This window comes from Pelodiscus sinensis, chromosome 21 (genome assembly GCF_052426305.1).
Source record: "Pelodiscus sinensis isolate ZL-2025 chromosome 21, ASM5242630v1, whole genome shotgun sequence".
Lineage (NCBI taxonomy): Eukaryota > Metazoa > Chordata > Testudines > Trionychidae > Pelodiscus > Pelodiscus sinensis.
This window is the reverse complement of record NC_143072.1, coordinates 12,582,012-12,595,017: the sequence shown is the minus strand read 5'-3', so window position 1 is coordinate 12,595,017 and position 13,006 is coordinate 12,582,012. Positions and strand designations below refer to the sequence as shown.

The 13,006-nt window shown below is 46.4% G+C and overlaps 2 protein-coding genes across 3 annotated transcripts in view; one reads left to right on the top strand and one right to left on the bottom strand.

Annotated features, from left to right (window-relative positions):
- The first annotated feature begins 3,355 nt into the window (after nt 1-3,355).
- On the top strand, nt 3,356-9,054 carry POLR2J (RNA polymerase II subunit J). Its single transcript, XM_075904973.1, has 4 exons — nt 3,356-3,512; nt 5,373-5,462; nt 6,819-6,993; nt 8,739-9,054. The coding sequence occupies exons 1-4, from the start codon at nt 3,460-3,462 to the stop codon at nt 8,772-8,774; spliced, it is 354 nt and encodes a 117-aa protein (XP_075761088.1). The 5' UTR covers nt 3,356-3,459; the 3' UTR covers nt 8,775-9,054.
- A 316-nt stretch (nt 9,055-9,370) lies between these two features.
- The window catches only part of LRWD1 (leucine rich repeats and WD repeat domain containing 1), a 41,348-nt gene continuing 37,712 nt past the window's right edge, over nt 9,371-13,006 (bottom strand). For both annotated transcript variants that reach the window (XM_075904964.2, XM_075904966.2), the window contains exon 16: nt 9,371-9,752. In XM_075904964.2, coding sequence (XP_075761079.1) covers nt 9,612-9,752 — 141 coding nt within the window. In that variant the 3' untranslated portion in view covers nt 9,371-9,611. The remainder of the gene's footprint in view (nt 9,753-13,006) is intronic.

Genomic DNA, 13,006 nt, shown 5'->3' with positions numbered 1-13,006 from the left:
CACTAGGGTTGCCAGATACTTTCACAAAAAATCCTGAACATGGCGGGGAAAAAATGATTGGGATGGGAGGGAACCAAAACGGGACCAAAGTTGTTGGGGGAGGGAAAGTCACTGTGCCTTTAAATCCACATGTGCCCTGCCCCACCCTACCATCTGAGGGGAAAAAAAACCAAAAAGACATTTCTAGTTAACCACACAGAGGCTACAAATACTGGACTGTCTGGGTGAAAACTGGACAGCTGGCAACCCTGTTAATCACCAGTCAAGTGTTTCGTATTCCCAGGAAATGCAAAATACCATCTGTATAAGGGCTTCCTGTCTGAAAAGGGCTTTCAGATTCTGGGCCAAAGGTGCTATAGAAATACAGCCTGGCCAGTACCACCTGATCCTAAACTGATGCTCTGAAACTACTGAGCAGGGGCCCTGGCTGTTCAGTGTCCTGCCCTAAGCTCTGGTTATAAATAGTCTGGTTCAAGGCCATTTGAGTGTCAAAGTCTGGATCACACGGGGTCTCCATATTGCACCTCCCAGGCAATATTATCCACAAGAGCAAAGGCTACGGGTTGCTCCTGTCATCCTTGTTTAAGAAACTCTACTTCTCCTTAACGAGTGAGGCCCTCAGCTTTGCCAAGATGCCCAGCTCCAAGGAGATCTGCAGGGCAGAGGGGAAGCTCCGGTCACCTGGGCTGACCTGCAGCATAGGGAGCCACTGGGGTCAAGATCTGCTCATATTGATCCGGTGGATCGGCTCTAGGGCCAGGGGCAGTGAGCACGGAGCCAGCCTCAGACTGAGCTTTCTCCTGGGATGCCCCTTTCTGAGCATCCCATGGGGGGGTGGGGAGCTCAGATCTTGGGCTCTGGCAGGGCCAACTCTGCTGGGCTGCTCCCTGCCCCCCTCTGCACTCCTGAGGTTTCCATGGCTCCCACCGCCATTTCAGAAAAGCTCCTTCATCACCCTGTCTAACATCTGGGCGGTGGAGAAGGTGGAGGAGAAAAGCTTTGGCAGCTCCCACATGATGCAGATCATCTACACCAGGGGTTCCCAAACTTTTTGACATGGGGACCAGTAAATCCATTCATGAACTTATGGAGGACTGGTAATGTTCATTTGCATATTCATTAATCAAATGATGAATATTCAAATAAGTTGTTTCTGGTCCTCCCCAAACCCCCCAATGCCAGCTTTAGCAAAGCTTTTGATATGGTCACCCACAATATTCTTGCCAGCAAGTTAAGGAATATGGATTGGATAAATGGACTGTAAGACGGACAGACAGAAAGGGTTTCCCAAACTTCTTACTTTAGTTGGAACCCTTTTTTTCCCCGTACTGCTTTTTGCAGCCCAAAAATATAAACACATAAAAAACAAACCGAGAAAATACCAGATATATAACATGTCTGGTATTTTCTCATTAGGTATGTTTTATTATTACTAGATGTATCAGTTTGTAGTTTTGAACTGCCTGGCTGGTAAACGTGCTCAGGCTGCATGAGTGTGTCTATCAGCCAGACAGTTCGCAACTTCTCGAGGGGTGTGTGTGGGGGGGGGGGGGGGAGGACAATAGAATCCCCGGGCCGGACTAACTCATGCTTTGTGCTTTGCGGGGGGAAGAGGGGAACAGGGGCAGTGCCCCAAGATCTACATATGGCCGGGTCAGCCCCTCTCCCCACAGGCCGATTTATTCCTCCCTCCTGCTCCCTCCGCCTCTGCCCAAGCCTGCCGCTGCCTCCCCTCCCTGCCACCACCCAAGCCTGTTCTCTACCTTTTGCCTTCCACACTGTGGCCCCGGAGGCCACGCTCAGGCCCCGGAGGCTGAACCTGGCGCCAGCGTGGCCCTGCCACGTGCCTCCGAAGAGTTTTAAAATCCCAGGCTGTGATGTCACGTCAAGGCCAGGCGTCCTCCATGCCCATGTGCAACACCACGCATGGGCAGCAGCAGGTGGTGAGGAGGAGCCATGCACGGCAGGGATGCGCGGGGGGGAAGCACGCGGGGGGAGAGGCCCACTCCTGCCCCATACAGAGCTGGGCGAGAGACCTAGCTCCACATAGTGGTGGAGCAGGGCCCCTGGCTCTGTAACTCGCCGGCACTTCTGGGTTCAGGGATGCGGGGTCTGAATCGGCCTAAGGCCGGCCCCACCGGCAGCCACCAGGCATGGAGAGGCCCGGTGTTTATTTCCCGTGGCCCGGTACGCTGATCTACACCGATGAGGCGGGGCAGCTGGACACCTTGTAGTGCAAGGTGGACTTGTCACCCGGGTGGGGGATCAGCTCCTAACTGAGCAAGAGGCTGCTCAGGAGACTGGAACCCAAGGGCCTGGCAGTGGCTGTCAGGTGTCTTACCCGCCCACCTGTACCCCTGAAAGTGCAGCTGGAGTGGGGGTCAGTCCTATGCCTGCAGGCTGGCCCCATGGCTGGGGCTCTGACACCCAGGTGGTTAAAGCACTAGTGCAATGCACGACTGGCACCCCACAGCTGGGGCTCTGGCACCCAGTTGGTTAAAGCTCTAGTGCAATGCACTACGGCCCACCCACCGCTGGAGCTCTGGCACACAGGTGGTTAAAAAGCTCTAGTGCATCGCACGACTGGCACCCCACCGCTGGAGCTCTGGCACACAGGTGGTTAAAAAGCTCTAGTGCAATGCACGACTGGCATCCCACAGCTGGGGCTCTGGCACACAGGTGGTTAAAAAGCTCTAGTGCAATGCACGACTGGCACCCCACAGCTGGGGCTCTGGCACCCAGGTGGTTAAAGCTCTAGTGCAATGCACGACTGGCACCCCACAGCTGGGGCTCTGGCACACAGGTGGTTAAAAAGCTCTAGTGCAATGCACGACTGGCACCCCACAGCTGGGGCTCTGGCACCCAGGTGGTTAAAGCTCTAGTGCAATGCACGACTGGCACCCCACAGCTGGGGCTCTGGCACCCAGGTGGTTAAAGCTCTAGTGTAATGCACGACTGGCACCCCACAGCTGGGGCCCTTTGCTTTGCGCTCAGCCCGACGCTCACGCTGTGCTGGGGAAAGCCGCGGGGGCTGCTGCCCAGCTGATGCGGGGGGGTCGTGAGCGGGGACCCCAGTCAGTCCCTCTGCCCGCTGTGTCTCTGCTGAAGGGCGGCGGTGAGCTGAGCCAGCGGCTCGCGGCCCTGCGGACGGTGCGTGAGCGGCGCCGCGATGCTGCTACTATCACCCGGGGGGCTCCTGCCGTCAAAAGGCTAGAACAGGTACTGCGCATGCCCGGCCTCTGCCGGCACAGGGGAGGGGGAGTCCAGTGAGAGGCGCAAAGAGCCTAGGACGCACGACGCGCGCTCGGGTGGCGACCGTTGCCGCCGTTCTGCCGCGGGCGTCACTATGACGTTGTTCCGGGTGGATTCGGCGGCGACGGGCTGAGTGCCCCGGAAGCGGAAGCGCTGGGACTGCCGGAAGCGGAAGCGGGCCCTGCTAGAAGCCGTTAGCGCCGCAGGATGAACGCGCCGCCAGCCTTCGAGTCCTTCCTGCTCTTCGAAGGGGAGAAGAAGTAAGTGCGGGTGGGACTCCACCCCCTCCGATCTGGACCCGACCCCTCCCTCAGTCCCCCCCCCCCCCACGAGCCGGACCCGCCCCCTTCCTCAGCCCCTCAGTCCCCCCCCCCCCCGAGCCGGACCCGACCCCTTCCTCAGCACTTCACCCGGGGTGACCCCTTTCTCAGACACCCCCCTCCCCCCCCCGTCGGACCGCTCCAGACATCGGCTCATCCCCCCTCCCTCCCCACACTCACTCTGCTGCGCTCACTCTGTGGTAGTGCCGCGGGCTTGGCCGCAGCTCGCTTGTACGAGGCCCCCCTGGGGTCAGGCCTCTCCAATAGCTTGCACCACGGGAGCTGTCGGCCCATCACCACTACTCTGCCCGAACCTCCTGGCCAGTTGTCAGCAGTCTGCTGGCCCGAGTGCTCACCTGGCCCTTAGGTAGCAGGGATTCCTTTCCAGCCATAACACTGAGTGTGCAGGGGGGCAGGTTACCTCAGGGACTTGTGGAATACCCAGCTGGAAGGTTTTTAACGGGAGTCTCAAATTCCTGGGCTGTCCCTGATGGAGCAGTTGCACAATTTGGTCCAGGAGCCCGCATGGCGGTTCGATCTCCAAGCCTGGCCTTTTTCTGCTACTGCCCTTCCCAAATGCTTCCCCAAACCCCACCTATGGGCTTTGTGGTGGGCACTAGGTCTGAGGGGAAGGAGGGGAAGCAGCTGCAGACCCTTGCTTGAGAACCACAAAACTAGACAACCTCTTGAAGTTCTTTCCATCCTGCATTTCTATTACAGGTTATACCTCCCTGATCTGGCACCCTTGGGACCTGACCAGTCCCAGATGAGGAATTTTGCCACACTCGTGGAGGTCATTTCACTCCATCCCCAGCCCACTAGCTCCCCCTCTGCCGCCTGCCCTGCCAGGCTTCCTGGCCCCGCTGGGCAGCCCCACTGCGATGCGCCAGGCTCCTGTCTGCCAGCCCTCCTCCAGGACACTCTGGTACTGGAACATCTGTGGTCCAGTGTTGCCAGACCAGAGAGTCCTGCTTTAGAGAGGTTCAATCTGTATTGTAAAAATCTCAATAATTGGCAGAGGGGCTTCCAGTTAGGTGGTAGACCATAAATATGTCTCCAATTCAGAGATGGTGTCACTTGACATTAAGTGTGTACAGTCCTAGGAGAGACAGTCAAAAGTAGGTGGGTCCAAATTAAATCCTTTAATTTCAAATCTTGCTCTGTTCTGCTCTGACATTTGGTACATATGCTATGTTTTGGCTCCTTTTACCTATTCTGAGTTCCGTAACCAAAGTTATTGGTTAAGTGAGAATTTCAGAAATACAAACTGATAGAGGCAGCAGTTGGGGTGGAAGCAACTAGTTGAGGGAGGCATCAACTAGTCAAGGGACTAGTTGACTAGTCGCTTACATCCCTAACTCTGAGGCTGACTAATTTACCCACAAAGCTTTTCAAATTAATGTTTGCTAAATTAACCTTTTGTTACTGCACTGTGCATAGAGTAATTTTTGGCCCATTGAAGAGTTTTCTCTTGCCAATAACAATATGCAGCTACAGCTGTGTGAGAAGCACTTGTTGTTACACTAATTTTTAAATTAGCAAGCTGTGCTCTGAAATTCTTTCTTTTCTTATGTCACTGTTGTGCTGCTGTAGCAATGCTGTTAGGGTTCTGTGAATTTTTTCCTTCTGATGAATCAGGATCATGATTCCATATTGACTTCATAAATTTGTTTATCCAAAACATGTACAAAAGTATCTATCTGGTGTGAATCAAAAGATAAATGTTGGATATTTATAGAATGGCTTGGTTTAATTTGTTAGCTCGCATAATTTGATTTAATACTATTTTTTTTAATTCAGGATCACAATTAATAAGGATACAAAAGTACCAAATGCCTGTCTGTTTACAATCAACAAGGAAGATCACACGCTTGGAAATATTATTAAATCGTAAGTCAAGTCACTTCCTATTGCACAGTTATAGGAGTACGGTAGCAAGGCAGTGGATTACATTTAGCTAGGATGGTTGCCTGGGTGCACAGTGACTAACCAAACACCAGATAACCTAGCATGCAGTCCGGTTTAGGAGCATGTTTGGGTGAGGTCTGCAGGCCTGTTTGTGGTAGTTAAAGGTATATAATTGTTAATGGATGCCCATTTCTCACTGTGGCCCTTGTTGCCACCATGTGTAAAACCTTGAGCTAAGGGTGGTATTCCTCTGCTTGAGTAGTCATGTTAGCTCCTAGTGTGGGTTTAAATAGTAGCATGGCTGCAGCAATGTGCAAGTACATTACCCTCCCCTTGCTGTATGTGGACGAGCAGGGGAATCAACCCTCCAATGCTCAGTATAAGCATACAGCCTCTGACTTCTGAGTAAGGTTGGTTCTTTGTAACATGGTAATGCAGAGTGACTTTTTTGGTAGTACCAGGAGGCTGCGCCCCCTGCTCGCTATGCTTGCCAACCCCCCTCTCAGCTGGGGCGGGGCTGAGGCCACCCCGGCTCTCTCCCCTTCCCCTCCCCCCATGCTGCCAGTAACCAGGGAGGGTCTGGCCCTAAGGATGTGAAAGGATACCTAGTGAGCATCATGCTTACTGGCCATCTGGAGCAGCCCCACAGATTAGCAGTGTAGCAGCACATGGTGATTCTAGCAAAGAAAGAAACTCTTAATGTGACAGTGTAGGTAGGAAACAGAAGAATCTTTGTGGCTGAACCAGGTTAAGGTCACACTGTTGGGTGGTGATGGACACAGCAGGAGCTGGTGGTGTAGTATGTTTGTTGCTTCGCTCCCTTCTGTCATTCATGGGCTCAGAGCAGCAGCATGTGGCCTCCAGGAGTAAGAGCAAATAATGGGGCTCTTTGCACCAGATTGTTGAAGTTTGCTTTTGGGAGTTCTTCTGCATGGGTTTGCTGAAAGTGATTCCAGTTGTTATGTCCTAGTGCTTCATCCACAAGATCTTGCTATGGTGAAGCACTCACTATTAGGCCTGCAGTTCCAGTCCTGGTTCTCAAAAAGCAGGAACTCTCAATGCTGACAGTGTGCAGTGGGTTTATGAAGTGCGTTTATTCCATCTTATTAAGATAAGAGTGGCTCACCTTGACAGCAAATTCTATTAGAGGAGAGTGGCATAGACCCCTAACATTTCCTCTGATCTTCAGTTTTCCAGGGACTGAATAAGCTGGCAATGGCCTGTTAGAAAGGTGTGATAAGGCTGACCCAACTTCATGCATTGGGATCTTACAGAAATTTTGCAGCTGTTTGTCATCTGTCCTGTTATCTTCTCAATGCTTCTCTGTTCTCTTTTCAGGCAATTACTGAAAGACCCTCAGGTGCTGTTTGCAGGATACAAGGTCCCACATCCTCTGGAACATAAAATCATCATTCGAGTGCAGACCACTCCAGATTATAGCCCCCAAGAAGCTTTCACCAATGCGATCACTGACCTGATCAGTGAACTCTCCCTTCTGGAGGAGAGGTTCAGGGTAAGCTTGCTGAACTGCAGTGTCACTAATAAGGGGGCTCCCTTCCACCTCTGAAACTGTGAGCTGGATTAAAAATGGCAGTTACTTTACAGTTGTTGCTGTTGTATGAAAAATCCAAATACTCACATGTTCATTCCATTAAGCCAGGGCAGAATTTGGCTCTGTTATCATAGGACACTTTTGCAAACTACTTGAGATCTTGTTCAGTTTCTCAAAGCTTTTCTCTCTAGAGGTATGTCTAAACTACATCCCTTTTTCAATAAAGGGATGTAAATTAGACATACTGAAATTGTAAATGAAGCCGGGATTTGAATTTCATTGACATAATGGCAGCCGCGGCTTTTCTCCCCCTCCCCCCAAAGAAAAGCCGCTTTTTGGAAGAAAAAAAAAAAAACATGGTCAAGATGGGGATCTTTCAACAGAAATGCTCCGTTTCAAAAGATCCTGTAACCCTCAAAAAATGAGGTTTACAGGATCTTTCAAAATGGGACATTTCTGTCGAAAGATCCCCATCTTGACCACGTTTGGTTTTTTTTCTTCTTCAGAAAAGCGGCTTTTTGAAAAAAAGCTGGGGCTGCCATTATGTAAATGAAGCATGGGAAATTCAAATCCCGGCTTCATTTACAATTTCAGTATGTCTAATTTACATCCCTGTATCGAAAAAGGGATGTAGTTTAGACATACCCTAAGGCTACGTCTATACAGGCGGCTTCTTGCGCAAGAACAACTGTTCTTGCACAAAAACTTGCCGGGTGTCTACACTGTACACACATTCTTGCGCAAGTAAATTTACAGTCTAGTGTCGGAAAACAGGGCTTCTTCCGGAAGAGTTATTCCTCTCCCCACGAGGAATAAGCCCTCTAGCACAAGAGGGCAGTGTAAACAGGCAACATGAATTTCTTGCACAAGAAACCCCTATAGCTAAAATGGCCATCAGAGCTTTCTTGCGCAAGAGTGTGTCCACACTGCCATAGACGCTCTTGTACAAAAGCACATGCCAGTGTAGACACGCTCTTGTGGAAGATTTTTTGCACAAAAACTCTTCCACAAAACAGTTCTTGTGCAAGAAGCTGCCAGTGTAGACGTAGCCCATGTGTCTAGCATTTGCTTTCTCTCCCTTTTTCACAAGCATTACTGCTGTAAGCTTGAAAGTCTGTTGCCTGGAGCAGCTTACTTGAAAAATCCTTCCTTTCAAATTGATCTTTTCTGTGCCAATAACTCTTTTAATTTGGGATACAGTACTTTCACTTGTGTGCCCTTCTGTAATTACTCCACTCCTTGCTGTACAGTGTCTATTTAAATTGTCTGAGACACTATTGGTCTGAAACCACTTCAGAACAAATCTATATTGAAGTTCATATACTGCTGTTTGCTAGTTCCTTAACTAAGTCATAGCCTTGACTTAATTACTGAGATTATATTATCTCATAGAATAAAGCAGTTGACACACACATGAAATCCTTTGAAAGTTAATCCTCTTTTCATATAAATGCTAATTCCAGTAATTAATAAACTAAGGCATCAGCAGGTGCACGTTTTGCTGCTGATTTAAACCATTCATTTATATAAGAATCTATAGTTAATTATTTTTTAAATGAATCCTCTTTTTAAACTCAAATATAGTTTCTTTCTATAGCTCTTTTGCTCAAATTATTGGTCTTGAAATCCCATGTAGAGAGGAAATAAATGAAATTGTTTTCTGCTACAGAACTCCTTTAAAAAGGTTCTCTCTCTTTCTTTTATAGGTTGCTATCAAAGATAAACAAGAAGGAATTGAATAGACACATGAAGCTCAGAGTGGATGATCTTTTTTTACCCAGATCAAGTTATAAATAAGTGTTTTCAATATAAAGTACATGTAACCACTTAACTGAACAATTTAAGGATTATTTCAAACTTCTTCAGTAAGAACTTAATGTTTCTAATAAGTGACTTTAAATTCACTTACTGCTTTCATCAAGCAAAGTATATTTTGATTTCTGTACAGGATAAAATATTTGAAGACAGGGTGGTAAGTATACATGAAAAGTCTTGTGTCATTAAACTGTCTTTTCAAAACTGTGAGAGACTTCCATTGGCTCAATCCATCACTTACTGTTGCAGCTAGTTTAGAGCTTTTGATTACTGCTATAAAGAGGTAAGACCTCATGAAATTTAACAACTAGGTAGCTTTCCATGTTATTGTCTTTTGGGGCATGTTAAAGTGACTGTTTTTTCACCACTTATACTGGGCTTAGTAGCTGTACTTCCAGAATAGCTCAGCAACTGAGCTTATGGTGGCCAATATAATTTTGTCCCACTGATGGCCCTGTTCATGCTAGATCTAAGGCAGCATTTTCCCCCCCCCTCCACCATAAGTCATCTATTCACTGCCCAGTTAGCAGGTATTACATTTTATTAAGTATCAGAATTCTATAAAACAAATACACAAGTTGTGAGAACTCACAGTAAAAGAAGCTCGGTGTTGTCAATGATAGGATGTGTGCCAAGTCCCTTCAGATTTTCTTGCTTGCACGATAAGGGCTGGTTTAGAAAACTTCACGATTACTTTTGGAAACAATCACTAATACTGCACTATTTCAAAACATCACAGGAATTAAATTTTCCATCAGAACAGACTATGTTTTCTTCCATATAGCTGCTATATTTACGCCAGTTAAAGCCACAAGGTAAGTGAACGTAGGGTCTGTCACCACATTGTTTATTAAGACTTCAGTCAGCAGCTCCCCGTTTGCTCGAAGCTCTGGCCACTCAAGAATCTACCAAGAAAACAGATTTAGTTCAGAAGAGCTGAGACAGTCAGACTTGGTTTGGGTTTACTGCTCTTTTGAAAGAAAAGTCCACCTCTTCACTGGAGGAGGTATAAAACAGATTGACACTATATTCATAAATATAATGGGTAAGATAATTAGTGTCTTCAAATCTGAGTGTAAAGTGTTGAATTTAAGCATGAATGACTTAAATTTGACACTTTACACTCATAATTAGTGTCTTTATTTAAATTTCTTACCCATTACAAAGATAGCTTCTTCAATTATCACCTCTAATATCATTAGCTCACAGACATTTACCTTCCTCCTTTCCCCCCCCCCCCCATCCTCCTTCTGTTCTGAAATTTGATTTGTTCTTTTCATATGTGTTCATTTTTTTTTAATTGTACCCTTTGGTATATATGGTTGTGACAATTTTCTTCCACTATTTGATCTGAGGAAGTGGGTCTGGCCCACGAAAGCTCATCACCTATTAAACCATCTTGTTAGTCTTTAAAGTGCTACACAGTCCTGTTTTTTGTTTCAGCTGCACCAGACTAATACAGCTACATTTCTGCCATTATTCTCTATCCCTCTTTCAATGACTCCTAACATTTTATTTGCTTTTTTCACTGCTGTACCCTGGGTGGATGTTTTCCGAGAACTATCCACAATGACTCCAGGATCTCTCTCCTGAGTAGTTGTAGCCAAATTAATGTCCCCATCATATTGTCTTAACTATCTTGAGCAGTTTGGTACCATCTGCAAATTTTGCCACCTCACTGTTTACCCCTTTCTCTAGATCATTTAGAAGTAAGTTGAATAGGATGGGTAACAGGACAGATCCTTGGGGGACCCCACTAGTTACCTCTCTCCTCTTGGAAAACTTACCATTTATTCCTGCCCTTTGTTTCCTATCTCTTAACCAGTTATCAATCCACAAAAGGACCTTCCCTCTTACCCATGACAACTTACTTTATTTAAGAGCCTTTGGTGAAGGACCTTGTCAAAGGCTTTCTGGAAATCTAAGTCTATACTACATACACTGGATCCCCCTCGTTCACATATTTGTTGACCCCCCCCCCCCTCAAAGAACTCTAACAAATTAGTAAGGCATGATTTCCCTTTACAGAAACCATTTTGACTTTCCCGCAACAAATGATATTCATCTATGTGTCTGATAATTTTATTCTTTACTATAGTTTTAACTAATTTGTCCAGTACTGACGTTAGCCTTATTGGTCTGTAATTGCCAGGATCACCTCTAGAACCCTTTTTAAATATTGGTGTCACATTAGCTCTCTTCCAATCATTAGGTACATAAGCTGATTTAAAGGATAGGTTACAAACCACAGTTAATAGTTCTGCAATTTCCCATTTGAGTTCTTTCAGAACTCTTGGGTGGATGCCATCTGGTCCTGGTGACTTGTTACTGTTAAGTTTATCATTTTGTTCCAAAACCTCTTCTAATGACACCTCAATCTGGGACAATTCCTTAGATCTGTCACCTAAAAAGAATGGCTCAGGTTTGGGAATTTCCCCAATATCCTCAGCTGTGAAGACTGAAGCAAAGAATTCATTTAGCTTCTCCGCTATTACTTTATCATCTTTGAGGGCTCCTTTAGCATATCGCTCGTCCAAGGGCCCCACTGGTTGTTAAGCTGACTTCCTGCTTCTGATGTACTTAAAAACCATTTTACTATTACTTTTTGAGTTTTTGGCTAGTCATTCTTCAAACTCCTTTTTGGCTTTTCTTACAGTTTTACGCTTTAATTTGACAGTTTATGGTCCTTTGAATTCTCACTAGGATTTAACTGCCACTTTTTAAAAGAGAGCTTTTTATCTGTGTCTGCTTCTTGTACCTGGTTGTTAAGCCACAGTGGCATTTTTTTGGTTCTCTTATTGTGTTCTTCAATTTGGGGTATACGTTTAGGCTATGTCTAAACTACAAGGTTTTTGCACAAAAACCAGCAGAGCATCCACACCTCAAGCGCATTTTTGCACCAAAAAAACAACCCAGTACATCAACAGGACAGAGGGATTTTGCAGGTAGAGTTATTCCTCTCACCATGAGAAATAACTCCTTTTTTTTGCTTCAGCTCTTGCTCAAAAAGGATGTGTGGACGCTCTGTAGGAGTTTCTTGCGCAAGAAAGCTCTGATGGCCATTAACAGAATGGCCATCAGAGCACCTGCTCTTTTTGGGCAAGAGCTTCCATGCAGTGTAGACGCTCGCTTTGAGGCATGGACGCGCTTTTGTAAAAACCCTGCAGTGTAGACAAACCCTTAAGCTGGGCCTCTATTATGGTGCCTTTGAAAAATTTCTATGCATCTTACATAGATTTTACTTTTGTCACGTACCTTTTAACTTCCTCTAACTTCCCCTTTCTGAAATTAAATGCCACAGTATTGGGCTGCTGAGGTGTTTTTCCCACCACAGGGATATTAAATTGTATTACATTATTGTCACTATTTCCAAGTAGTCCAGTCATATTTACCTCTTGGACCAGATCCTGCGCTCCACTTAATCAAGAATAGCCTCTCCCCTTGTGGGTTTCAGAACCAGCTGCTCCAAAAAGCAGTCATATAACCTATCAAGAAATTTTATCTCTGCATCCTGTCCTGAGGTGGGTGTGTCAGGGTGGTCAAATATTGGAATAAATTGCCAAGGGAGGTGGTGGAATCTCCCTCGCTGGAGATATTTAAGAACAGGTTGGATAGACATCTGTCAGGGATGGTGTAGACGGAGCTTGGTCCTGCCTTGAGGGCGGGGGGGCTGGACTCGATGACCTCTTGAGGTCCCTTCCAGTCCTATTATTCTATGAATATGGGGATAGTTGAAATCCCCCACTATTACTGAGTTTTTTAATTTGATAGCATTTCTAATCTCCCTTAGCATTTCATAGTCACTGTCACTGTCCTGATCAGCTGGTCAATAATAGAGATTCTGTGGAACATTTTGGCTCATTTAAGATGTTTACCTCATTTGATTCTACATTTTCTTTCACATTTAGTGCCACTCCCCCACCAGCATGACCTGCTCTGTCCTCCTGATATATTTTGCATCCTGGTATAACAGTGTCCCATTGATTGTCCTCATTCCACCAAGTTTCCGTGATGCCTGTTATATCAATATCCTCCTTTAAAACTAGACACTCCAGTTCACCCATTTTACTATTTAGACTTCTAGCATTTGCATATAAGCACTTTAATAATTCGTTACTATTTATCTGCCATTTTCTGATGTTAGACTCTTTTTCATTTG

Excerpts from the sequence above, each read along its gene's own strand:
- POLR2J (XM_075904973.1), top strand. The coding sequence starts at position 3,460 with ATGAACGCGCCGCCAGCCTTCGAGTCCTTCCTGCTCTTCGAAGGGGAG. Across the intron at positions 3,513-5,372 it reads CTCTTCGAAGGGGAGAAGAA|GATCACAATTAATAAGGATA; the intron begins GTAAGTGCGGGT and ends TTTTTAATTCAG. Across the intron at positions 6,994-8,738 it reads TTCTGGAGGAGAGGTTCAGG|GTTGCTATCAAAGATAAACA; the intron begins GTAAGCTTGCTG and ends TTTCTTTTATAG.